Raw genomic sequence first — 26,524 nt, forward strand, 5'->3', positions numbered from 1 at the left:
AGGAACTACCACACACACCCTCAGTGAATAGAAATTAGGGTTGTTAATAAGACTAGGTATTATTATCAGTATGATTATTTTAAAACGAACTTAGTTTCTCGAAATAAGAATACAATGTATGTCGCTTATAAAAAATATTATAAAGATTGATAAAAATGATGTGTAAACTAGATGTCGAACTTCAAATCCATCGAACTTCGGGTTCATAAACAAGGAATTACGACGGAATTCTACAAAAAAGGTTAAATATGCAAATATAGGTTAATCATAAAATAACATGTATACGTATAAGGTACATGTATGTAGACTAGAAAAGGGAATGGGGCAGAATTCTTGATGTTTCCCCCAATGTTTTCAACTTCTAGAAACGTTAAATCTATTACCGTATCAGTGGCGGATCCGGGGGGGTCCGGGGGTTGGAACCCCCCTTTTTTTGACGATCAATGCATTAGAATGGGGACATATAGTTGGAACCCCCCTTTTATAAATGGCTGGATCCGCCCCTGCGTATGTTACCTGATGTTGTTTCTAATCAAATCAAATCAAATTCTTTATTTCCTAATCACAGGACCATTTCAGGCATTACAAAATTTAACACGATCATTCGCACTTTCATACCAATCTTTCTCACTCCGCTCACTCTGATTATGTTAATTAGATACGGAACATACATAAAAGCAAAGAATTGTATACAAAATATACAATTCCTTGATAAAAGTCATCCTAGTATAAAGCTTTTATAGGATGACTTTTATCAAGGAATTGTATATTTGATATCATAAAAGTCCAGTTCGTGAATAAAGAGAGATAACTCTGATTGTTATAATTAACATTTTCTTTTTCACCAGGTAGATGATCATTATAATTGAGTACAATTATGCTGTTTTCTTTCTGCAAAGTTAAGCTTTAAAAATTCCTACAATAAAGATAAAAATGTGTTGTCTTCATTTATCATTATCCGTATGTTCAAGTTATTCGTACTTAGATATTTTACACATTTGGGAATTGGTTATCAACATGAGATAGTAAAGTTTATCTCCTATGGTTATATTTAGGACATTAAAGTTTCTGCCCACAGCACCATTTGAGTAAAAGCTATCTGAAGGCAGCTCCTCATTTTCTTCTTCAACAATAAAAACTGGTTTTCTTACAGTTAGTAGTCCATATCTTATGTCGGTTCTGTTTACACAATCTTCCTTCGTAACTTAATATAAAAAGAAGACGTGGTATGATTGCCAATGAGACAACTCTCCACAACAGACCAAATGACACAGAAATTAACAATTATAGGTCACCGTACGGCCTTAAAAAATTAGCAAAGCCAATACCGCATAGTCAGGCCCCGAAATGACAAATGTAAAACAATTCAAATGAGAAAACTAACGGCCTAATTTATGTACGAAATAATGAACGAAAAACAAATATGTAACACAGCAACAAACGACAACCACTGAATTACAGATTCCTGACTTGGGACAGGCACGTACAGAATGTGACAGGGTTAAGTTCATCATCTGAGGTAGCATTCTAATAGCTCTCCTTTGCACATTTTCTAATGGTTATCTGTGTTTCTACTTATAGGATGACCATACACTACCAACGTATTGTAAATGTGGCCACATGCTATAAATGATAAGCTTAATGTTCTGTAATCGATGTTATTATAAAACTTATCTTCTGATCTGTCTGGATATGTTTTTTTCAAATTGAACGTTTCTATCAGTCTACACTCCAATGTCTTTTCACTATATTACCATACTCAAACACATGCAGCTGATCCCCTTTCGTATATAATCTGTGGAAGTTCTATTCTTTTAAAAATGGGCAACGATTTATATTTGTCTGGGTGAAACTTAGTAGCCAAGTCGCCCTCCACTTCAATAATTCGTTCGATTCCGACAGTGAAGCTCAAACATTACTCTTTTCTTTAATCTCTCTATATAACATAGGCCGGTCGTTATTAGCAAATAAGAAGACATTTGATATGAAATCAGGAGATATGATATGATTGCCAATGATACAACTATCCAACAGAGTCGAAAATGGTATGGATTTAAGCTACTATGATCAGCTATAGGTCACCGTACGGCCCACAAACACTTGTCTCTGAAAAACAAGAGACAAGTGCCAGTGGTACGACCCGGCGTCAACAATGATCAACACCCATACTGTATATATATAGTCATGCAATTACAAAAGTCGACGACATAACAAAATGTGCATGAAACAATATAAACGGAAAAGGGCTTGATTTACATGTGACAAAACATTAAACAAACATAAAAATGAAAGACAGCAATCGTATAAATCACAATTAAAAATAAAATTGAGAATGGAAATGGGGAATGTGTCAAAGAGACAACAACCCAACCAAAGAGCAGAAAACAGCCGAAGTCCACCAATGGGTCTTCAACACAGTGAGAAAATCCCGCACCCGGAAGCGGGCTTCAGCTGACCCCTAAAAGTCAGTTATAAAGATACGCAGTGATGAGGGTGTGGATGGGGCTTTACATAATAGAACATAATGGACAAAAAGTATAAAGGATAGAGAAAAATGGCCTAAAACATTAAAGAAGAATACAGAAATGAAGGACCCCCCCATTCAGATCCTCAGTGATGTTAAGGCAACTTCGAGGAGTTTTGGTCACTCCACAATTACCTCATTAAAATAATACCTGACGTAGTACTGATCGTTTAGTGACACCACTAGATACACAATGTAATCTTAGATGGGATCAATTCACTTGTACAGCAACAATCAACCAATTAATCTTAGGCAGACTTCCTTCTTTCATTTTAAAGGTTTTATATCATACATTAGTTGGTGGTTTTCCCTCAATTTTCAACAGTAGACAGGTGTCTTACCATATTCCAAGCTCTTGTAGATCTTATTTAGCCCAAAAGACTAAAAATTAAATTGTGAATAATTAAACTGTCTCGATGTGCCCCTTGGTTGTCTAAACTTTTGTATTGTTTTAGCATGCTTCAGTGTGATTGTCGGGCTAAATTATGACAGTAAATGTTGATTTCTTTGCCAGATTTATTTTACTACTCTTTGGCTTTGTTCTTCAATCCACAGTTGTGGCGTAATCGTCAGTTTCCAAATAATTCCGCTCAAACCGGTGCTAGGTTAAAAACTGTCTTAAACTTGCAGTGAGGTGAGAGGTTTTGCTCTATGTTGAAGGCATCGTTGTAACTTTGAGATGAAGATCAGCAATAAAAACGCTGTTCCTTTGCTTTTTGTGTTTTTTTATGTGCAAGAACTTGTGTCATACCCTATATCCTTTCTTTTCTATTAAACAAAAGTTTTTTTCACTAAGTATTTAAGGAATGACTGTAATATTTTTTCTGTCTATGAAGAAATAACATCAAAAATGTGGTGCACACCGAATAACCCGCGTAGCGCGTTATTTTAAAGTGTGCACCACATTTTTTATGTTATTTCGAATAGACAGAAAAAATATTAGATCTACAGTCATTTCTTATAATTTAATTCTAAATTCCATTTTAAACCGGAGTAAACCATGAAAAAACGTTGATGACGTCACGGTCACATGACAAAATTATGTCTATGAGCTGATAAACAAAACAACGTCAGCCAATCAGAAGACGCGTTACATCCAAAATTAAATTATTACCAAATAATGTTAAGTTCTCCAAGTAACAAGACAATAATTGACAAGATTCCTGGCTTGCGATTTTAAGTTATATTTTTTTATGATCCCATCCCTCCCCCTTAATCTCGATCAGCAAAAAGTACACAAAAGAAGATCAAATGAAATTCAGCAGAAGAAACTGAACACTTAGCTCTATAGCAATGCAATACGATTGTACTTGCTAAATCAAGTACAGGTTGACAGTTACTTTTAAATAGAATAAGTTCTTCTCAATAGTGTGAAAAGTTTAAATTAATGTTAACAAGACAAACTTGAGGAATTTTCAAAAGTTAAACAATAGAATGACTTGAAATTTTACATTTCTACTGAAGAGAAAGACATTCTTTAAAAATGTAAATATCTTAACCTGATATATTCTCTAGAAATGCATCATATATATCGTATATTGAATATCGATAAGTGTAGATCTTACCATGTATCCATAGAGTGCCAGCTCGATGTGTTTCTTAATTATGGGGCCGAAGTCTGGGGGTTTAAAAATTTTGTCATTCCAGAAAAGGAAGCATTTGAGTTTTTGCAAGCATGTTTGAAACAATAGACTCCTTATTTTCGGATTGATGGGAAATTTGGGGAGATATCCGATTTCTAAACACGTACGTTAAATTACGTAATTATGCTAAATCTTTGGTCAAACTTTTTTAATAACTTGCGTGTAAAATAAGGTTTCGATGTAATATAACTTGATGTAAAATAATTATTTGTAACAAGTATAGGCAGAGACATATATTGTATTATATGTCTCTGGTATAGGCAATGGAAACACATGGTTGTTATCTCGCATGCGACAAAAGTCGCAGAATGAGAGCCATAGGGATTGCAATTCGATGGCGGCTTCGTAAACTATTTGTATAGAGTTTTATATTTCAGAAAATAAAAGACCTGGATGCATCATACCTTGTACGAAGATGCCTTATGTTATGAAATTTGTGTCTGGCGTTTGTCGATTGTCCTTGACCTCATTTTCATGATTAGCTTGAAAAAGTTCAGCTTTTTGTCATGTGATTTACTGACTTATTATGAGTATTAAAATGACAATATTTGGTATGGGATCATTTCAATGTGTACATGTCCTTCAGACAGGGTTCACCTGACCTCAACCTCATTTCATAGATCAATGATCAAGGTTCAGTTTTCGTGGTCAACTATAAGCAATAGGTCAACTATAGCTGGTGTATGGGATGATTATAAGGTGAACATGTCAGACTGGTAGGCTGGTGACCTTCTGCTGTTGTCTGTTCTATGGTCGGGTTGTTGTCTCTTTGACACATTCCCCATTTCCATTCTCAATTTTATTCATCTAACCTTGGCCTAATTTTGATGGTTCATTGGTCAGTTTTTTTTTTAGTTTGGTCTATTTCTCAGATACTAATTTATGGGGTCACTATGTTTGGTGTAGGGAATAATTGTATACCAAAGTGCACCTGTCTTTCTGGCATGCTTCATTGGTCAATGTTAAGTTTTCATGGTTTTGTACATCTATCGGATATACATTTATATACTATAAGCAATACGTCAACTACATTAAGTGTATAATCTTCGCTAGCCTTGGGCTTGGCTAGCGAAGAATTTAGCGTATGAAATGATTGAAATGTGTCTGGCAGGTTTCATTTGACCTTCACCTCAATAATATCAATACCGCTATGATGAATACAATAAAGAATCTGCAAATAAAACAAATCTTTGTTCTTTAAACCATTAGTAGCAAGGTTCTGGTGCAAAAAGTATCTTCATTATTGTCAAGGATCCGGTGCAAAAAAATAGTTGGCATGCATTTTGTAGCCGGACACACGCTATTCCTACATGTATTTCTATTGTTCTGTTATTATATCACTTCTGTCAAGCTGTATATTATGTATATCTGCCTCTTGTAACAGTGTAAACTGTCAGAGTCAGTACAATAAAATCTTGCCTACATAGATTTCTAACAAATGACATACCAGATTTTGAAATGTTGAATAGCAGGAATAAACCAATTGAAAACTTTGAAGAAAGGGGCATTATTATTCTGGCTGCATACATGTCAAGTCAAATTAGCGTTTAATACATTAGTCATTAATTTTTCAAACAAAATACGTTCTAGAGCTTGATGTGGGTTTTTTTTATAGTATTACACTCGAATGATAATCCAAAGTTTTACAAATGATGTTGTATAAATATGGTGAAAACGTAATTCCAAAAAAACATAACATTTCTATTAGTGTCAACGTATATTTGTTCCGACTAACAGAAGTTCCACTGGAAACTTTGTTATAAACAATGTCATAATATCTGTTCCTGTTGGAACAAATATTCTATACCATTTATTCCGTTAGGAACATTTACTGTAATATTTATTCCAGTGGAAATAATATTCCAGAATATAGTTTCCATTTGGAACTTATATTATGAAGGAACTTCTATTCCGTGACATTTCTACTATGTCTATATCAAAATCTGCAGTCAGCGAAACACTTAAGTTCCACTTATTACGCAACTATACTGTGCGTGTGTCAACCAGCACACGGCAGGGGAAAAATAACTTAAAATAACAAAAACTTACCTGTTTTCTTTTTTTTTAAATGCATACATTTTTTTGTAACAACAATACTCTACCGGTGAGTGATTTGTCAAAATTTTTTATGACATTTTTTTCGGTGTTTGATTATACATTTCATCTAAAAGATATTTCTTGGAACTTTGTAGAAGTGGAATAAAAAAAAATAAGTTGCGTAGTTCGTAACAGTGAAACGATTTATTTCAATTTACAGAAAATTGGAAAGTATTTTTACCGGCATTATAGGACAAGTTCGGGGCATGGTTAAATAATTTTAGTTTTTGTTGAAAACGAGGCTTGATTGTTTTGATTCTGGAAACGGCCATATTTACTAGATGGTAGAGAATCCGGTAATAAAAATCAACAATCATCGGCTTCACATCCGAGTAAAACAGCAATATTATCTTCTTATATTATTTTCAAACATTTATTTTTCATCTAGGAATCGGTTTTGACCTTCTGTTTAAAGAAGGTCGGTTGCATACACGGTTTTAAATTGACACCCATCGAATCTAGTTTACAGTCATAAAAATGGCTTGCGGAGCAACATTAACGTTGAAAAGGAATCTTGAATTTGATCCTATACACAGTCCGGGACAAACAACACCAAAGAGACGTAGATGTATGCCAATGACTATGTCGCCGTCCACACCACCAACGAAGCAACATCAAGTAAATCCATCACCGTTTGGAGAAGTTGGTCAGAAACTGACATCGGGTAAGAATCGAAGGCTATGAATGGACAAACAAAGGTGTCGCATTGAAGTTTTATCGAATAATAAATGCCGTTTAGTCAACACTAAAAATTATATAATTTGAATGTATTATTTTGTCATTTCTACACCCCTTGAGGTCTTTACATAATGTACAATGTCAGATGTATACAGAATCTATTGAATTATATCGCAAATACCTAACTTGACGTATTAAATATAGTTTGTAGCATTCGAAATAATAAAAAAATTGCTTGGTTGCAATTCCAAACGTTTTGAAAGCGGTAAAATCCATAGCTCTATGGTCAGCAAATTGTCAAAAAACATAAGAACCTAGTATAAGCTACATTCTGGACTGCAGCTGGGCAGCTGTGTCCCCAAGGTTGGCAAATACCCTAAGGCGATTGGTCATTTCTAGTTGTAACCAATCAATACAGGCCATATTGAAATTCTAAAAGGATCAACAAAAGTCGAACATGACTGGTCATTGAACACATTTACAAGTTTGACACTGACTTTGATATTGAACTTTAATAGGAAAGCTACGAAAGCATTTATTAAACTATGACTAAAGTGCAGGCCAAATAATCTTTCTGGAAATGAGAACCGTATACCAAAAACCATTTACCCATAACTTGTTAGTGACTGAAGGGGTGGGGCTAAATAATCTCAATGGAAATGGATGTGCCAATGCTAATTCAACTGAATTCCAAATATCATTGACCTACCACTAGTTGTTCCCCTTCATCTGACTAAATCACACAATTATACATGTAGTTCAATTGCATTGCATACATTATTGTTCTTCAATTGTTTATCTGTATATGTCCTCCTGGGGTCCTAATCAGGGCTACCGGACATTTTATATATTATCCCGATTTAAATCCCTTAAGACAAAATAAACAAAAGGCAATTATGGTAATCAGTTGCCGAGTTGGCCATCCCAGAGTGACATTTAAAAAAAACGATACTAAACTTTCTTTTGATTCAAATTCTAAGTTCTGACGTAAACTATTAAATTGGCAGTGCATCATTCGAAGTGTGCAACATCTGCGTACTTATATCTGCCTTAGACTCTTTTTATTTGTGCAAAATAACGTTGTCAAAAACTTTACTTTCGTTTTTAAATCTAATACCGGATGTTATCTTAACAACGGTAAAACATGGACCAGAGACGGATACGTAAATTCCGTGTACGTTTGCAAAGCATGAATGAGTGCAAGTAGCTCTTTCTACGTTATTTCTTCGAGAAAATATTTGAAATAAACTTGAGATAAAGGTATCAATGACAATTTAAGCATTTTTTGAAGAAATTAGAATGCATAATTAAATTTCACACCTGCGCACATGCTCACACGTGTACTACTTCAAACAGAGACATACAACGTGGTTATGACGATTTTTAATTTTCATCAAATCATATTTTTAAACGTATTTCTGATAATTTAAATCTTTTTGACTAAATTAATTAGATGGAAACCGCTGAAATGTAAGAAAATAACTTTGAATAGACCAATCAATGTCCGGTTCAAAATAGTTTACATGTCAATTGAACAGGTAAATTTCAGCTGTTCGACAACTAATTCGTCTTGATTAAAAGGAGAAGGTATTAAAGAAGGGGTTGTTTTGATAGTACTTAATGATCATGTCACTTTTATGACCGGAAATGTGTGGCTGTTAAAGGCTAAAGGTTGGGTCAAAAAGATCGCGAATTATGTTAAAATGACCGTCTCTTAGGAAAGCATTGAAAACTAAAAAGTAGATGACCGTTTCATGCTTTTCCCAACCAGACTTTTACCGGACATTATGCAAATGTCCGGAATATATGACCGTTTTGGAAGCCTTGGTCCTAATATGTGAATTAAAATATTTTATTCTATTGAGTATCTGCCAGAAACAGCAGGACTAAATAAAATATTGCCTTCTTGACTTTGTCAAAGAGTGACAAAAGTGGCTGTGTTACAAAAAACATAAGAACCTGTAAGCTACGATTAAAATTAAAAATATAAAAAAGATTCATGGATTTTGATGTTTTTTTTCCTGTTTTTACAGAAGTTCAAAACTGTTATCATAATAAACTATGAATTTGGGTAAAATCTTTTGAGATGTCCCCTACAGTAATAACATTAACACTGCAAAATTTACTCTTTGATTGCAGACAAAACTTTGCTACTGGAGAAGTTTTAATGCATGGCAGGACCTATAAATATGAAAAATTAAAAGTATTAAAAAGATTCATGGATTTTGATGTGCATTTTTTCCTGTTTTTACAGACGTTCAAAACTGTTGTCATAAATAATAAACTATGAATTTGGGTGAAATCTTTTGAGCTGTCACCTACAGTAATAATTGTATTGATTGATGTTCATGATGTTGTCAATGGATATATCTGCTCAGCAATACATTGTACATGTAGCTATAGGTGAATTGAACAGTGTGGGTAGAAAGTATAAAATCAAATTCAGGTGTTTGTTCAGTTTTGATAGACTTTGCAGTAAAAGAACTGCAGCCATTTTGTCCAAAAGTAATAACCTAAAATACAATGTACAAAATAAATACATACTCTTTGTCGAGCCTGCGACTTTTGTCGCAGAAAGCTCGACATAGGGATAGTGATCCGGCGGCGGCGTTAGCTAACTTCTTAAAAGCTTTATATTTTAGAAGGTGGAAGGTCTGGATGCTTCATACTTTGTATATGGATGCCTCATGTTACGAAGTTTCCGTCAGTCACATGTCCAATGTCCTTGACCTCATTTTCATGGTTCAGTGACTACTTGAAAAAAAAGTTAAGATTTTTTGTAATGTTAGATTCTCTCTTATTATAAGTAATAGGATAACTATATTTGGTATGTGCGTACCTTGCAAGGTCCTCATGCCTGTCAGACAGTTTTCACTTGACCTCGACCTCATTTCATGGATCAGTGAACAAGGTTAAGTTTTGGTGGTCAAGTCCATATCTCAGATACTATAAGCAATAGGTCTAGTATATTCGGTGTATGGAAGGACTGTAAGGTGTACATGTCCAACTGGCAGGTGTCATCTGACCTTGACCTCATTTTCATGGTTCAGTGGTTATAGTTAAGTTTTTGTGTTTTGGTCTGTTATTCTTATACTGTATGCCATAGGTCTACTATATTTGGTGTATGGAATGATTGTAAGGTGTACATGTCTAGCGGGCAGGTGTCATCTGACCTTGACCTCAGTTTCAAGGTTCAGTGGTCAAAGTTAAGTTTTTGAGTTTTGGTCTTTTTTTCTAATACTATATGCAATAGTTCAACTATATTTGGAATGTGCATACCTTGCAAGGTCCTCATGCCTGTCAGACAGTTTTCACTTGACCTTGACCTCATTTCATGGATCAGTGAACAAGGTTAAGTTTTGGTGGTCAAGTCCATCTCTCAGATACTATAAGCAATAGGTCTAGTATATTTGGTGTATGGAAGGACTGTAAGGTGTACATGTCCAACTGGCAGGTGTCATCTGACCTTGACCTCATTTTCATGGTTCAGTGGTTATAGTTAAGTTTTTGTGTTTTGGTCTGTTTTTCTTATACTGTATGCCATAGGTCTACTATATTTGGTGTATGGAATGATTGTAAGGTGTACATGTCTAGCGGGCAGGTGTCATCTGACCTTGACCTCATTTTCATGGTTCAATGGTCAAAGTTAAGTTTTTTGAGTTTTGGTCTTTTTTTCTAATACTATATGCAATAGTTGAACTATATTTGGTGTATGGAAATATTTTATGATCTATTTGGCAGTCACGCAGGTTTTATTTGACCTTGACCTCATTTTCAAGGTTCATTGCTCAGTGTTAAGTTTTTGTGTTTTGGTCTGTTTTTCTTAAACTATAAGCAATAGGTCAACTATATTTGTTGTATGGAAGAATTGTTAGCTGAACATGCCTGCCTAGCATGGTTCATCTGACCTTGACCTCATTTTCATGGTTCATTGGTCAATGTTAAGGTTACTTGGTTAATGTTAAGTTTATGTGACAGTTGTAATAAAGCTTTATATTTAGGACTATCAACATAATATCAATGATTAGTAAAGAAGGCGAGACATTTCAGCGTGTGCACTCTTGTGTCATGTTGCTTTGATAAAATTTAATACACAATGACCTAGTAACAAGTTGATTTGTTGATGTGTATACATGTACTTTTTTCATTTTTTTTTCTCACAAATACAAAGAATTTTAGAAAATTTGATATTTATAAATATGATTTAATGGTTATAATTAATGTTCCTATGATAAGGCTTTAGATACAATGTACAAACTGTAAATTGTCATTGTTTACACATATGTTAATGGACATAAAAACCTAGTTTGACATTTTAAGTAGAACAAAGGGATATGTTTAGGCCTTATCCAACCTTCTCCTTTTTGCCTTGCCTTGACAGAGCCAAAAAGCAAGACATACATTTACATAGGTATGCTGTTTCTGGCTATGGCGTCAACAATGTATTAAGTTTGTGATTAGGTCTAGTTTATGGTGAACCACTAGTGATAGGTCAATGATATTTGGTATGCAGTTGTATTAGCATTGGCACATCTCATTTCCATGGAGATTATATGGCCCTGTCCCCTCAGTCATGGTCTATTGACTTTGAAACTTTTGTTTAGTTTACATGTATTAGTTTGTGATTAGGTCAGTTTATGGGGAACCACTAGTGGTACGTCAATGATATTTGGTATGCAGTTGTATAAGCATTGGCATATCTCATTTTCATGGAGATTTTTTGGCTCCGCCCCCTCAGTCATGGTCTATTGACTTTGAAACCTGCTTATTTTACATGTATTATTTTGTGATTAGGTCAGTTCAAGGGGAACCATTAGTGGTAGGCCAATGTTAATTGGTATGCAGTTGTATAAGCATTAGCTTATCTCATTCCATGGATAATATTTGGCCACACCCCTTCATTCATGGTTTATTGACTTTGAAACTTTTGCTTAGTTTACATGTATTAGTTTGTGATTAGATCAGTTTAAGATGAACCATGAATGTTAAGTCAATGATATTTGGTATGCAAATTTATTGGCATTTGCAAGTCTCGTTTGCATGGAGATTATATAGCCCCATCCCCTCATCATGGTTCATTGACTTTGAAACTTTATATAGTGAACAAGTTAATGTTTTTGTTTAGGTTTGTTTAAAGGGAATGACTTATGATAAGTCAATGGTACATGTATATGGTATGCAGTTGTATTAGCATTAGCACATCTCATTTCCATGGAGAAAGTTTAGCCATGTTCCTTCAGTCATGGTTCATTGATTTTGAATATTTGCATAACTTACATGTTTAAAGTCTTGCTATTTTAATTTCAACATTTGCATTATCAAAATTACAAAAAGGTGAGACATATCTCTCGTGTTAACAGTTTATTTATATACTGAATGTCTTTTTTAGAACAAATTGCTGCCAGTATTGGAAATGAAATTAAACGTATGCACAGAAGAAAACAACTACAGTATTCTGGTATTCAGACACCACCAAACATGTCCCCACCACATGAATCTTCATCGAGTCTGTCCATTGATGGATCGGCATCACCATCATCTTCAACTGGCAACATGTTCAGTGCATTATCTCCAAACAAAAGAGAAATGCCATTGTTTACCTTCAAGCAAGTCAGTATGATATGTGAGCGCATGCTGAAAGACAGAGAAGAACAGATTAAAAATGAATACAACTCGGTACTTACTTGTAAATTAGCAGGTAAGTAGTTTACTAAAGGCAATAGTATTATTGAATAAAGTCTTGATACAGTCTTACTTTTAAGGAGGAAGACACAAGTAAGGGGACACAACTCTTAAAAATCAGTTGCTTTTTTTGGTTCAACCATTTCGATTAATTAAAAAGCTAAAACATAGCAGATTATTTTAATTAGTGTTTCACAGGAATACAAGGCTCTAATAACACTGACAAATACAAACATAACTGATTTTAAGAGTTGTCTTCCTTATCAAAGGCCTGCTTCATAAACATGTACATACATGTAATTGTAAGATATACTTTGAGGTTATTGCATTGGTTCAAATGTGGTTTAATTCTCAACTGGGTTATATTTAGCAAAATAATTTCTTCTTGAAATAGGCAATGTTTAAGACTAATAAAAGGTTGGGATTTTTCCAAATACGTCTGAGTAGTATGACATGTCTTCCATCATGTGTGTCCATCAGACTGGAAGTGTACATGGGAGGGAATATTCAAACTGGTTGGTAATTGACTTGAAAGTATCGCAATTGAAGGGGTTAAAAGTTAAGCTTCATGCCATGCGGACTGATAATGATACCATCGTGTTGCACATAGGACAAATTACTGTGCAGCCAAACAGAGGTTAAAGAATATTTTTTGTCACAGCCCAGCTTGCATCTGATTGCCTTAAAAAACTGGCATTATTCTTTAAATAATAAAACACTGAAACATTACAAGACACCCAGAGTTTGTACACTCATTTTAAAATAACACATCTTTTTAACATTTTCTCATGTAGATTTTACAGCACAAATCTGAATTTAAACTTCTCCAACCAAAACAAATTCTATATAATGGACTGAACCGATCATAGAGTTGCATCTGTTACTCTCTTAGACATTTTTTTCCATACCGAAAAATAAATGCAATTAAAAAAATCTGTAATTTCACACGACATACAGCTATTGCAAAATTTGATTTAGATGATCTTGAAAGCTTTCAAGTGCAAATAATTAAAACCAAATTTTTAAAAGCAAGCTTTGCACAAGTTCTTGAAAGAATCTTGTGTAAATTGTGCATGATTGAGTTTAAACACATGATATGATATGTATGATTTTTGATTTTGCAGAACAATATGAGGCATTTCTGAAATTCAACCATGACCAGATACAGAGAAGATTTGCTACAGATCAGCCAGTCAGTTGTAAGTTTTCAACAAACACTTGTCATTACGGTTGATTAGCTAAGGGTCGTAAACAAAGTCATAAACTTGTCGCCAGGTAAAATTTAGTACAATTCATTTTTTTACTTTTACAAATTTTAATGACGATCAGTATCGTTACCGTTACAGTGAAGAAATAAAAATTTTGACATGAGGAAAATGTTGGCACCAGAAACACCGCCAGCAGCCGTATTTTGTCCTCAGATGAAATAAAAAAATCGGCATGGTCCCTGATTTGTTTAGACTACAGAATATTAAAGCGCATTACAACCAAAAATATATTTTAGTTTCACAAATTGTCAATTTCCTCCACTGTTTGTAGTATACATTTGCAACCTACATGACATATTACAAGCATATTATTTAATTGTTTTGTTTGTTAGAACTAAATCTTATTTTTGAGGTTAAGCAATTTAAAGGTTACACCACCGTCCCAAGTAACTCTTTTGTGTTTTGAGCAAAAACTAAAGAAGATAGAAACTAAATAGACAAAATGATCAGCAATAAGATCAACATAAAAGAGATTTTTGTCATGAACTCTATTCTCATCTTCAATGAGAGTGTCCTTTGTTGAAAAAGTACATAGACCTAGGTGAGTGACACACGCTCTTTAAAGCCTCCTGTTTTTTTGCCTATGATGAATAAAAAATTATGTTATATATGTATGAAAATTAATTACAATGTGTATAGATCTGACAATGATAAATTCCACCCTATCTAATTGAATTTAGACAATACATGGTATACAGCAAGTTCTGGCCAGAAATTCTTTCAGCAATTTCCTAAAAAAATCAAAGCAGTATATTTTTATAAGATGAATGTAATTTTAAACACCTGAATACACCATCAAAAGAATTTCAGTTTTATGTACTGTCAATAATATTTTTCTTTATATTTTACAGATGTTTCATGATGTCGGTGTCAGCTAAGTAACTGCCAATCAACATGTGTTCCATTGATTCAAACATTCACAGACTTGCATTTACAGTTAAACATTGTCATTGCCAAAGGAGAGGTGCTCTGCAAACTTGAATTTCTACTCTTGCGGCATTGAATCATGTGTGTGGGTTAATTTTGTCTCGCTTTGCTGATGTCGGATACACCTGTTCCTATTGAAATGTCTTTCTGTAGCAATTAACATTTGTTTTGTGTGTATTATGGCCGAAGTTTACAACTATTTAAATGAAATAAATGAGAATCTGTGCATTTTGGGAGTATGATATAGTAAGACATAGTATTGTAAAACTTGTATGTATAAGCATGTAAATTTACAAGACATAACTTTATAGTGAATTCATCTACAGCCAATCATGCTGGTCTCTCGCATAAACACTTTCAGCCGGTCATGATGTTGTCTTGTGATTTCAGACAGACCATGTTGGTTTATTATTGTGTTGGGTATATTATCCAAACTGCCACACTTGAGAAACTTGTCATATAAACAATGGGATTAAATGTATATTATTTTGTAAATTGCATGACTGATCCATAGATTGTATACATGTGTGCTTATCTTTTGTATTGAGTGACTAGTAAAAGTTGTTCCAGAGAACATGATCAAATTTGTAAATACTTGCTGAAATGAATGAATTTGCCTAAAAGCGTTTGGTGTTTTATGAAAAGTTAGCATATCTAGTTCATAGACCTTTTTTTTTTGTTTTAACTGCGTTACGATTTTACACAGTTGTGTTGTGAATTTCATTAATTGCCGTACATGTAATTCCAGATGTACATTTCATTTTTTTTGGTGAAAAATTCAGCATGCAGTTATGTACAGTTTTATTTGGTCAATCCGTCACATTTGAGGACTGATTTACCAGTTTTTGCCTGTTATAACAATTATAAGCTTGAACTTTTATTATTTTGAACATTTAACTCCACTGTATTTTTTAATTTTGATAGCGATTGTTTTCAGTTTCATCCAGTTTTTTAGTTCAATGTAATTTTTTTAATGTTTTAAATTATATTGAAAATTTCACAACTGTTATGACTAGATTTTCGCATACACTTGCCTTTTTTTTAGCTCGCCTAACCAAATATTTTCACCAGTCAATGCCAGTATTTCAAATTCTGTTTAAAATGAAGAAGCTATTTAAGAATGGAACAAAATAAAAATGATCATTAAGGGGATGCATAATTTGAAACAATTTGATTAGAAAACAGAAGGTAAGAACATTTTTGCATATTTTTAATTCGTTGGTTAGCACGGTTAGGGTGTCCCAAAAAACCTTTTTTGCTGCCTTTTGAAATAATGCATCTGCTAGCCAGAGGAAACTAATTTACCATAGAATATTATACAGTATATAGATATTGAGTATACAAATATAAACCTACACTTAAGGTGTGATTCTTGACAGTGTACATTGTATATTTAAAACTGAGAGTTAATTCGTACAGCTAGAAATACCATGTATGTGTAGTTATCATATTTATTTAATCCTATCTATTTGAAAATCTATACTTGTTTATTCCATCTCAAAATCTTTAATATTGAAATTTTTTGAACAGTTTTAATATTACCTTGAATGGTAGATTTCAGAATTACATGAAATTAAGTCACTTTGTAATGTTTATCAAACTTCAGAATTTGTTTCATTTCCTTTTTCTTATTCTGTAAAATCACCCATTTTCTCATCTGCTCATGAAAGTTAGGATTCAAGTTTTTGAACTTTGTCAATGATTTTGACCAGCTGCTTTGTTGTCCTGTGGTGAAATTTGTATTTCACATTTTCATTCATTCATGCACATATTGTGAATAATTAGAAAAAAATACATTTTAAGTAATGAAATATCTTTCTCATTTAAGCTATTTCTCATTGTTTGTTGAAAGATGTTGGATTTTGACGATGAATAAAAATATGAAACAAAAAAGTCAGATTCTCATTACTTAATTCATACTTTGGTAAATTAAATAATCTTGAAAGACATACATGATGAAATGATGTAATCTTGAACTTCATACAGGTTTAGTATAGAGCCAATGTTCAGTTCTTTATCTCAATGACATGAAATATTTGCCTTCTTTTACTCTTATTTATAACCATTGTTATTATTTTTTGTTGGCATTATTTTATGTTGTTTTATAACACAGGTAGTGTTTTAATTTAAATGTAGTAACTTAATTCTGTATATATTTATATAATATAAACTTGTTACATTGTACATGCAGAAAATGAAAAAGAAATAAAATTCTGTATTATGTTAGGACTTACTGTGAATTTGATTTACGGTCATTCAGGAGTAGAATTTTGAGGCAGATTTAAGAGGCAGGGGTCCAGGCCCCCCTTATAGAACTTCATATATGATAAATGCATAGATGTTTACAAGTATTGCTTCAAACGTTGGTTTGTGAGATGCCTCCCCCTTTTCAAAAATCCTGGATCCGCACCTTGATTTTCAAAAAGGAGTCTGCACTAATTAAATGTTGGTATTGTACTTTAATATAAATTTAGTGCTTTTGTTTTATGTTATCACTGATTATTGAATTATAATTTTAGTATACAATTAGGTTGAAAAGAGCCCGTTTTTCTGGGCAGTGTTATATTTGTTTGACATCTGTCTGTACAAATTGTACCAACCTATCTCTTCAACTGTAAAGAGTTCAAATACTCCAGACTGTTAACTATCAATATGGTCAGCTCATGCTTTGTTCCATAGTGTGGAGGTATTTGTAATGCCATTGATTATTAGGGCCCTGCTGAATGGCGGACGCCCTATAGTGATCAGTCTGTCCGTCCGTCTGTCCGTAACAAATTGTGTCTGCTCTATATCTAGAGAACCGTTATGATTTCAAAGTTTATACTTGACATGTATATAAACCAACACCAGAGGGTGTGTCATAATTTATGTACAACTTCCTAGGTCAAAGGTCAAGGTCAAAAACTTTGGTTTCAGTTGACAACCCCATGCCCAATGATAAAGATACAAATTTTTTACCACACATTATTCACAGCGGGGCCCACAGAGATGGCTCCCATCTCAATGATATCTAGTTTAAGTTTCAGTGAAAAGTGTGACCTGTTCATGAATAAAAGTCAAAAGAAAATAACTAATAAAAAACCACAGTTCAAATTTATCAAAATATTGAAATTATATGCCTGTCCTTGATTACCATATAGAAGACTGTCAACACGGAGGGTGTGAGTTAGAATCCCGCATGTGGCAGGTGCGCTCGACTCCAATCTTAATTGACAAGGATTGTCAGATTTCCTGCTGAAGATTGGTGGTTCTTTCTAGGCACTCTGGCTTCCTCTACCAATAAAAACTGATCACCACAAAAGAGCGCAATAGTGCTCAAAGTGGCATTAAACACCAATCAATCATTTGATTGATTACCATATAACATGATTAAATTCAAAAGTGTGTGTAACCCCTTATCTCGATATATCTTGATTATAACCTATAAAAAAAAACAAACTTAGAAACGATGTATGTATTCAACAACACACTAAAGAAAAAAATATTGCATCTGTAAAATGGAAATGCAATACAAATGTTTCAATGTGAAACAAGACTAATCAGAAAAAGGTTAATAATGCATACATCATGAAGGAAAGGACAAACAACGATTACCGTAGATACATGTACAATAATGTTTAACTGCATCCTCTTCTCTCCTGATGTGAAGATTCCACAACAGGCTTATAAACACAACCAGAGACCTAGAGATCGACACCTGTTTTCAATAATGGACAAGTGTATATACTCTTAATTGTCTACAGTCGAAAAGAGTTATATCCAAATTACAAAATAATGAAGGTTAAAGAATTCTTGGGTCACTTTGCTAGAAATACCGCAGATTATCACTTTGAGGCACTATATTTGATTATTCACATCACTATTCAATAACTTATGTTGATATTTGAAATATGTCGTTCCTTGTAAAGTTTGTTCATGGGTTTTACCTGCCAGAAACTTTTTATCCATTTCCCAAGTCTCCTCCTCCCCTGGCACCACACATACTTTTCTGTCTTCTTCTACACCATTGACACACAAAAGCATCTGAATATTCCATGATGTCCAATATGTTAACCAAAAAAATCTGATGCGTCAATAGCCTTGTTGGAAAGCTGATGTTATTTCTTTTCAGTTCGAAGTAAAATGCTGTAGGCATTGGTGCTTTGTTGGGAATAAGACTAACTTATAATTAGTCCCACACCCACAAAGTCGAAGGGGACTTTAGGTTTTCACTCTGTCCGTCTGTCTGTCCATCCGTCAGTCCGGAAAATCAGTTTTCCGAACTCTTTTTCTTTGTGCTTGGAAGATATTGATTTGATATTTGGTGTATTGTTTTATCATGACAAGAACTGATCAAGTTCGAATTTTGGTCCGGTCTAATTATTGTGTGCAGAGTTATGGTCCTTGGACTTAGAAAATTCACTCAAATAATCAATTTTCCACATTTTTTTTCGTCATGCTTGAAGATATTGATTTGATATTTGTTATATAGTTTACAAGATGACAAGTTATAGATCAAGTTAGCATTTTGTTCCTGTACAATGAATTTTAAACCGGTAGGGGACAATGTATTGCCAGGCAATACTCCCAGAATGCTTGTTAATTCAATATTTTCAGGTTGTTAGTAAAAGAGCATGAAACAATCTAATTAAAATATACATCTCTGATTTCGTTATATTCATATATATATAAATATATAACTGCACGCTAGTTAATATGATAGATAGGAATTTTAATTTGATTGGAACATAAAATTATTTAGATCTATTCGAACAAGTGATAACATTTGGTAACAGAACTATGACATCGCAATTGTCTTATAGGCCATGGTCCATTGACTTTGAATTAATTAGCAATTTTAAATGTAAAGTTTTGTGTTTATGTTAGTTTGATATGAACTACTTGCGATAGATCAATGATATTTTCTATAAAGTTGCATTACTATCAGTACATATCAGTTTGACGACTATTTCAAGGCCCTGCCCCCTAGGTCATATTCCAAACAATTAATAATTTTTCATGTTAAGTTTTCTGATAAAGTTAGTTTGATAGGAACTACTTACAATAGACAATATTTTCTATAAAGTTACATTGCTGTCTGAACATCTCAGTTTGTCAACCATTTCGAGGCCCTACCCACTAGTTGGTCCGGCGACTTTGATTCAATAAGCAATGTTGCTGTCCATCAGATAGTCTTTTTCTGATTTTTATGCCGAGAGGCGAGACATACCTCTGTGTCAATAGTTTATCGATATATATATATATTTATAAACAAAAGCAAAACTTAGAGGTAAAAATTATCAGCAGGTCAAGGTCTATCTGGTTTTTTTTTCATTTTTAGCTCACATAGCCCAAAGGGCCAGTGTAAGCCTTTCCCATAATTTGGCAGCCGTTGTCTGTCGTCGACGTCCGTCAACTTTTACAAAAATATTCTCTTCTGAAACTGCTGAGCCATATTTAACCAAACTTGGCCACAATAATCATTGGATTATTGATTTTCAAAAATGTGTCAGATGACCCCGCTTGACAACCAACAAGACAAGATCTACAGATAAGTCAAATTGCTGAAATCATCATTTGAAACCTTATAGGAGTTATTGCCCCTAAATGATGATCTGAGTTTCACTGATGTGAATTATTAGGATTGTTTACTTTTCTTTTCCAGTCAAAATTTCTATCGGTATGTTCGAAATAAATTAACTGGTCAATTATTGAAGAATTTGGCATTACTTAGGCTGTTCTGAACTTAGAATTACACTGAGTTTAAGAATACCATTGAAGTTCAGAATCTGATTAAGAATTAACATAATTAGATTCTACTCATGGCCCTCAATAAGATTGGTCGATTGACCCCGTTGGACAACCAACATGCCCGACATGGATAAAAATAGAACAAGGGTAAAATGCAAGTTGTGTCGCTTTTCATGAAAACAGCTGTAGAAACAAAATCTGACAAAGCAAAAATGTTTAGAATGTTGAGATCTACCTACTGTCCATTTAGGCATTTTTGGTCCTCAATGCTCTTCAACTTCGTACTTTATTTGGCCTTTTTAACTTTTTTTTTATTCGAGCGTCACTGATGAGTCTTTTGCATAGGCAGATCCAGCCCCCCCCCCTTTTGTTGGAAAAATTTGGTTGATTATACAAGGAATCACTGAAGCATGACTGGAGCGGGCCCCTTAGGTCAGTCAGTGGGCCTCCCTTATAAAAAGTTCTGGATCCGCCACTGTTTAGTAGACAAAACGCGCGTCTGGCGCAAATACAAAATTTCAATCCTGGTATCTATGATGAGTTTATTTACATCAAATCTGTCAGATGACTTCTTATTCGAGTTATTGTCCTTAAATGACGATTTTTACCACTTTTTGTGTTTTTGCCTATTATTTTGTAACCTATAATAGATAGATAGACACTTAAAAAGCAAAACTGATCAGCAAGACAAGATCTACAAATAAGTAAAATTGCTGAAATCGTCATGTGAAACCTTATAGGAGTTATTGCCCCTAAATTATGATTTTAACCATTTTTTGGCATTTTTGACTATTATCTTGAAAATTATAAAAGATAGATAAAAACTTTAAAATGCAAAAATGATCACCAAGACAAGATCTGCAAATAAGTCAACATAGATGAAATTGTCAGTTGTCTTCTTATAGGAATTGTAACAATACAAGCCTCAATTGGAGCCTTAAGTTGTACTACAATGATAGTCATTATAACTCGTTCCTTCCCCTTCACCAAATATTTCAAATCTTTCAGAATTGGTATATTGCAATCTTGTTCTAGATATACATTACATTGTTACCACTGGCCGATTAGAAACCATAAATCAATAAACCAAACCCCCCATTTTTTTAATCTTCTTGTACTTACCAATGAAGCGAAAAACAGATCTGACTGATGTGAATTAATAGGATTGTTTACTTTTCTTTTCATGTCAAATTTCTATCAGTATGTTCAAAATAAATTAACAGAAACTGGTCTGAAACTAATTATTTCCTCTTAATGCAATTTTTAAACGGCATATCTTAGGCTTACCTGAACTTAGAATTACACTGAGTGAAAGAATACCATTGAAGTTCGGTATCTGATTAAAATTAACATAATTAGATTCTACTCACGGCCCTCCATAAGATTGGTCGAGTTTCTATTATCCGACATCGACACCGAAAACCACTGAATTACAAGCTCCTGGCACGAAGCACAAAACAACCAAACTTCTATTGAAATCTACCTAGATATAACTTTTGTTAAACAGTCAGTGTCAAGGGAAGGGGGAGGGGCACGTTAAACGTTATGGATTTTATCAAATCTTTGTGGGGTCTTAAGCCGAGCCGAGTTCAAGTTGATGGTCTCACAGTGATTATGAGATGTTAAGTAGAGTTTTCATGAACCTGTAGCAATTTTTGGATGCTGAGCAGAATATTATTTATCTTTGCACTAATTTAGAATGTTGAAAGTTTTTATATCCATGCAGTGAGTTTCGATGTTTTGGGATTTTTTTTCATCTGCTCTCAAATTTCGTCATTTCTCCCCTTGGTATTGGTCTTGCGTGAAAAATCTACTGAAAATGCCGCCATAAAGATTTTTTTTTAACTGAAGAAACGATTAGCTTTTGTATTATGGAGTTCAATTCTTCGGACCAAAAGTATTAACAGAAATATGAATGCACTCGAATAAAAGAAAATATAGGTGAACAGAGTTCAAGTAGCAATCTGATAATTTAAGTACATACAAAAGTCGCGAAGAGATCGCATTATCGTCTTGAAGAAATTATTGAAAACTCCCCATTTTGAAAACATGAAACAAAATCTAAGACGCACCCCAAGACAATATGTTACCAATTTGCATGTTTAAAATCTATATTTTGTAAACGTTTCAATAACTTTTAGTTTTATTAGTTTGTTAACTTAAAACAAAGGATAGTCGACGCAACATATGGCGGAGAACATTTTTCCAGTAATCGTCTGGACTATATAAAACAAATGCAGCCCCATGAAATTCAAACGAGCAACAGAATCTTGAAAGGTTACCAAGACAGATAATTACAGCTAGGTAAGTAACATGTTTGTTTATTGTTTTATCTTTCTCTTATTGTAAGGGAATGTATTGTCATTCGTTTACACAACTGTTGAACCTTAATATATGATAAAAACTGAACACTTATTTTTGTACGCCCGTTTACGGGACGTATTATGGTATACCGTTGTCCGTCCATGTCTGTCCGTTTGTCCGTCCGTCTGTCCGTCTGTCGTCAACATGTCGGACAATAACTCAAAAACGCTTTAACCAATTTGCATGAAACTTTGGTGAATGATTTATATATATTGACTCAAGCTCTCTTTTGATTTTTATAAATTTTAGATTTTACGTTTCCGAGTTATGGAATTTTATTCATAAAAAAGGGGTATTTTCCAGTTTTCGGACAATAACTCAAAAGTGCTTCGAGCAGTTTTCACGAAACTTTGGTGACTGGTTTATATCTGGTTATTTAAACAACATCCCTTTCGTTTTTTTATAAACTTCTGATGTGACATTGAGGAGTTATGGAACTATATTCGATGCAAAAGCGACGGGCGTATTATACGCTCATGGCGCAGCTCTTTATTATCTTTTTGAGGGGTGGGATGGGGGTTAAGAAATTGTTTGATTCTCAATTCCTTGAGTTTTTTTTTGTTCATTCAGTAGGGATTTGAAAAAAATATAGTTTGTTTTTCATTGAAAATTTGGGAAACTTTGTTTATCCTGAGGAAAAATCCATGCTCCCCCCCAAAAAAAAACAAATTAAAAGAGGTAGGGAAATATAGGGACTAGGGATAAGCATGTCCCTTAACGAACGGATTTTTTTTCAAAAATGACAAAAATATCAGTTTGTACATTTTATGTTAATCTGTTTAACCGAGAAAAAAATTATGTTAACATATGTCCGTTCCTACGCCTGTCAAAAAATCCATAATTATTATTATCATTAACAAAATAATTTTTTGTAACAAAATAAGCTTAACATAAATTTATTTATTCTTGTGTTTTTCAGGACGTGGATAAAAATGCAAACCATACTTTGTCTCCTACTGCTTTCGTTAAGTTTGATGTCGTGTGCAATCAACGACTGTCCACGATACAATAAACCAAAAGGAAAATGTCGGAGGGGTAAAGCTAAATCCTTTTTGGCTTTCAATGCTAGGTTACTGTCTTCAGTTCCAAATAAAGATGACCGACTAAAGGAACTTTCTGGTGCATTATTAACAGAAAATGCGGATGTAGTGTGTCTTAATCAGGTAATAATAAGTATAAATAAATTCCTTATAAAACCCAAGCAGTTGAAGGGTCGGGTTTTGCAACGACCAAGATGTCAGAACAAATTGAATTATCTTCGGATTGCCTCGACACATTTCTAAAAAAACATTATATTTAGTATAACTGAATAACCAGACTGGCAGCTGAATACATGTTTATTTCAAAAATTTGGTTTTTAAAGTATTAAGTTGTTTTCGTCGAACACTCAGGAAAATAAAAAAAAAAAAAAAAGAAAGAATATTGCCGCCATTTACAGAAGGTAACACCACCATATTTTGTTTTTCAAAAATAAAAATAAAAATTATACACTAACATTTCATGACAAGATATCAAACAATTTTTGTCATAGTATTTGCATCAATAAATTTTAAGAGGCCCCTCATGGGGGTGTCCAAGTAATCACATAATCACAAATTGTTTGCCAATTTAATCACATAATCATTAACTATCTGTTTAAATAAGATAATCAAATAATCAAAAATACAGTCCTAGATTATCAAATAATCAAATAATCATGAAATATTTTGTCTGGTAATCAAATAATCACTATAAAAACGGCCAAGTAATCACATAATCAAAAACCCCATGAGGAGGCTCTTTTAAGGCAGTACAAACATGACAAATACTGCATTTGAAAAAACCCATCGAAGAACACAGTCATGTTGACTTCTTGCTTCTATATAGTTATAATGTTGTATGCTTTCTTTTGTTTATTTTTAATGTGCATTGTTTGGATAGTTTTTCGCTGACGTTAACCAATTATCTCTGCATGCCTATCTATATACTTAACTGACAGTTATTCATTGGTGTGTTACATCTCATATTGTTTATTTTCAGGTTTTTTTACAAGATGATATACAGACTCTATATGACGATATTAAGCAAGTTTATCCAAACATTTACAGCTCTATTCATGATGGAACTACCAACAACTTTTTACCTTCGACAACATCTCCTTGTTCGGGTGTAACTTTTCTTTCGGCGGTGAGGTGCATGGGAATTAATTGCGGTCGCACATCCGCCATTAAAGGCGTTATAGAATGTGATGCACAAAACAATTGTAATTTTTGGAATTCTATAAGTCAAGAATGTCTTTCCTGTTTGACAACTGTTGATTCAAGCTCTAGAGCTTTTGGAGCACAATGTTTTACAAAACCGTCCAATATGAATGTTGCTGGTAATGTGATTCTTAGTAAATTTTCGATTGAAAAAGACGAATCTTCGTTTTATGTGAGCGTTAAACAGGTCAATAGACAAGGAAAATTAATTGTTGAAGTATGTATATATGTAACAGACCTTATAGCATTTAGACCTTCTTTCAATTCTTTGCATTTACTTTACTATAATAGGGTCCGAACTAACCAATGGTCCAATTAACTTGGACATTTGAATTTCTTGAATTATCTTTCCTTTCTTAGGCACCTGCTGTCGTAAGCAGACATATTTTTACTCTTTTTATATAAATTGTTTTACTCTAAATTCCTTTAAAATTGCTACAGAAGGGAAGTGAAAAAAGATGTTTTTTTTTTTTATTGAAAATTAGTTTAAGAAAAAAGATAATAAATTAAAAACAACATCGTCATAAAAACAAACTTTGCACTGTATGCAGTTATGGTAAAAAATTATTAAAACAATGTTTCGACAAAACAATTGTTCCCCTAAAGGCATGAAAGGTCGGTTCATATCTGTTATAATTCAGTATAGTAACGTAACGAGTTCAAACTGCTGAACGGTCCACCAAGGATATTTTTTATATGTCATCGACTTTTCACCATGAAGATTTTCTTGTGTTCTTTCTAAACATAGGTGATCATAGGTGAATTGTTATTTATACTGCACTCGTTCTATTTGAGCAGTCAAAATGCGTTGACCGTATATTTCTATGTCATATACAGTCACTGACCTGATATCACTTTTCCTCATGAATATTTAAATAGAAATTGCCGAAATTATAATTAATTATTCATACGACCTATTCAACCTGTTCTTGTTTCCAATGTATACAACGACTCAAACTTATTTCTTTTGCAATTTTTAGAAAAAAAAAACATATTTCACTTGTTAATATTTTTGGTTTGCAAACTATAAATCATTATGTTTTATGCTTATTGTTGATATTTTAGTTCATTCTCAAACAAATTCGTTCACCATCGACTGCGGGTTTCAACAGGTAATGTACATTTCATTGTTATGTATATTTCCCCGCCTGCATGATATGAGGCGTTTTTATAAAAGGGGGAAGTTTCCCAATATTTAAATCAAATAATAACATTAACACATTAAACAACAATTGAAAATGTTTTTTTTAGATTGCAGTATAAAGACAATAATAGTGCATTGACTTGACATATCAACGATATAAGGATTCGACCCGAAACGGGGAAAAAAGCTCGGCAGAGCCTCGCATTTCCCCGTTTCTAAGCCTCATC

General features: G+C 33.4%; 1 protein-coding gene across 1 annotated transcript; it reads left to right on the plus strand.

Annotated features, from left to right (window-relative positions):
- The first annotated feature begins 6,513 nt into the window (after nucleotides 1-6,513).
- Nucleotides 6,514-17,045, plus strand: LOC127724607 (akirin-2-like). Its single transcript, XM_052231629.1, has 4 exons — nucleotides 6,514-6,928; nucleotides 12,332-12,640; nucleotides 13,749-13,823; nucleotides 14,744-17,045. Exons 1-4 carry the CDS (start codon nucleotides 6,742-6,744, stop codon nucleotides 14,752-14,754), a joined length of 582 nt encoding a protein of 193 aa, XP_052087589.1. The 5' UTR covers nucleotides 6,514-6,741; the 3' UTR covers nucleotides 14,755-17,045.
- Nucleotides 17,046-26,524: the final 9,479 nt, after the last annotated feature.

This window comes from Mytilus californianus, unplaced genomic scaffold (genome assembly GCF_021869535.1).
Source record: "Mytilus californianus isolate M0D057914Y unplaced genomic scaffold, xbMytCali1.0.p SCAF_14, whole genome shotgun sequence".
In the NCBI taxonomy this organism is placed as follows: domain Eukaryota; kingdom Metazoa; phylum Mollusca; class Bivalvia; order Mytilida; family Mytilidae; genus Mytilus; species Mytilus californianus.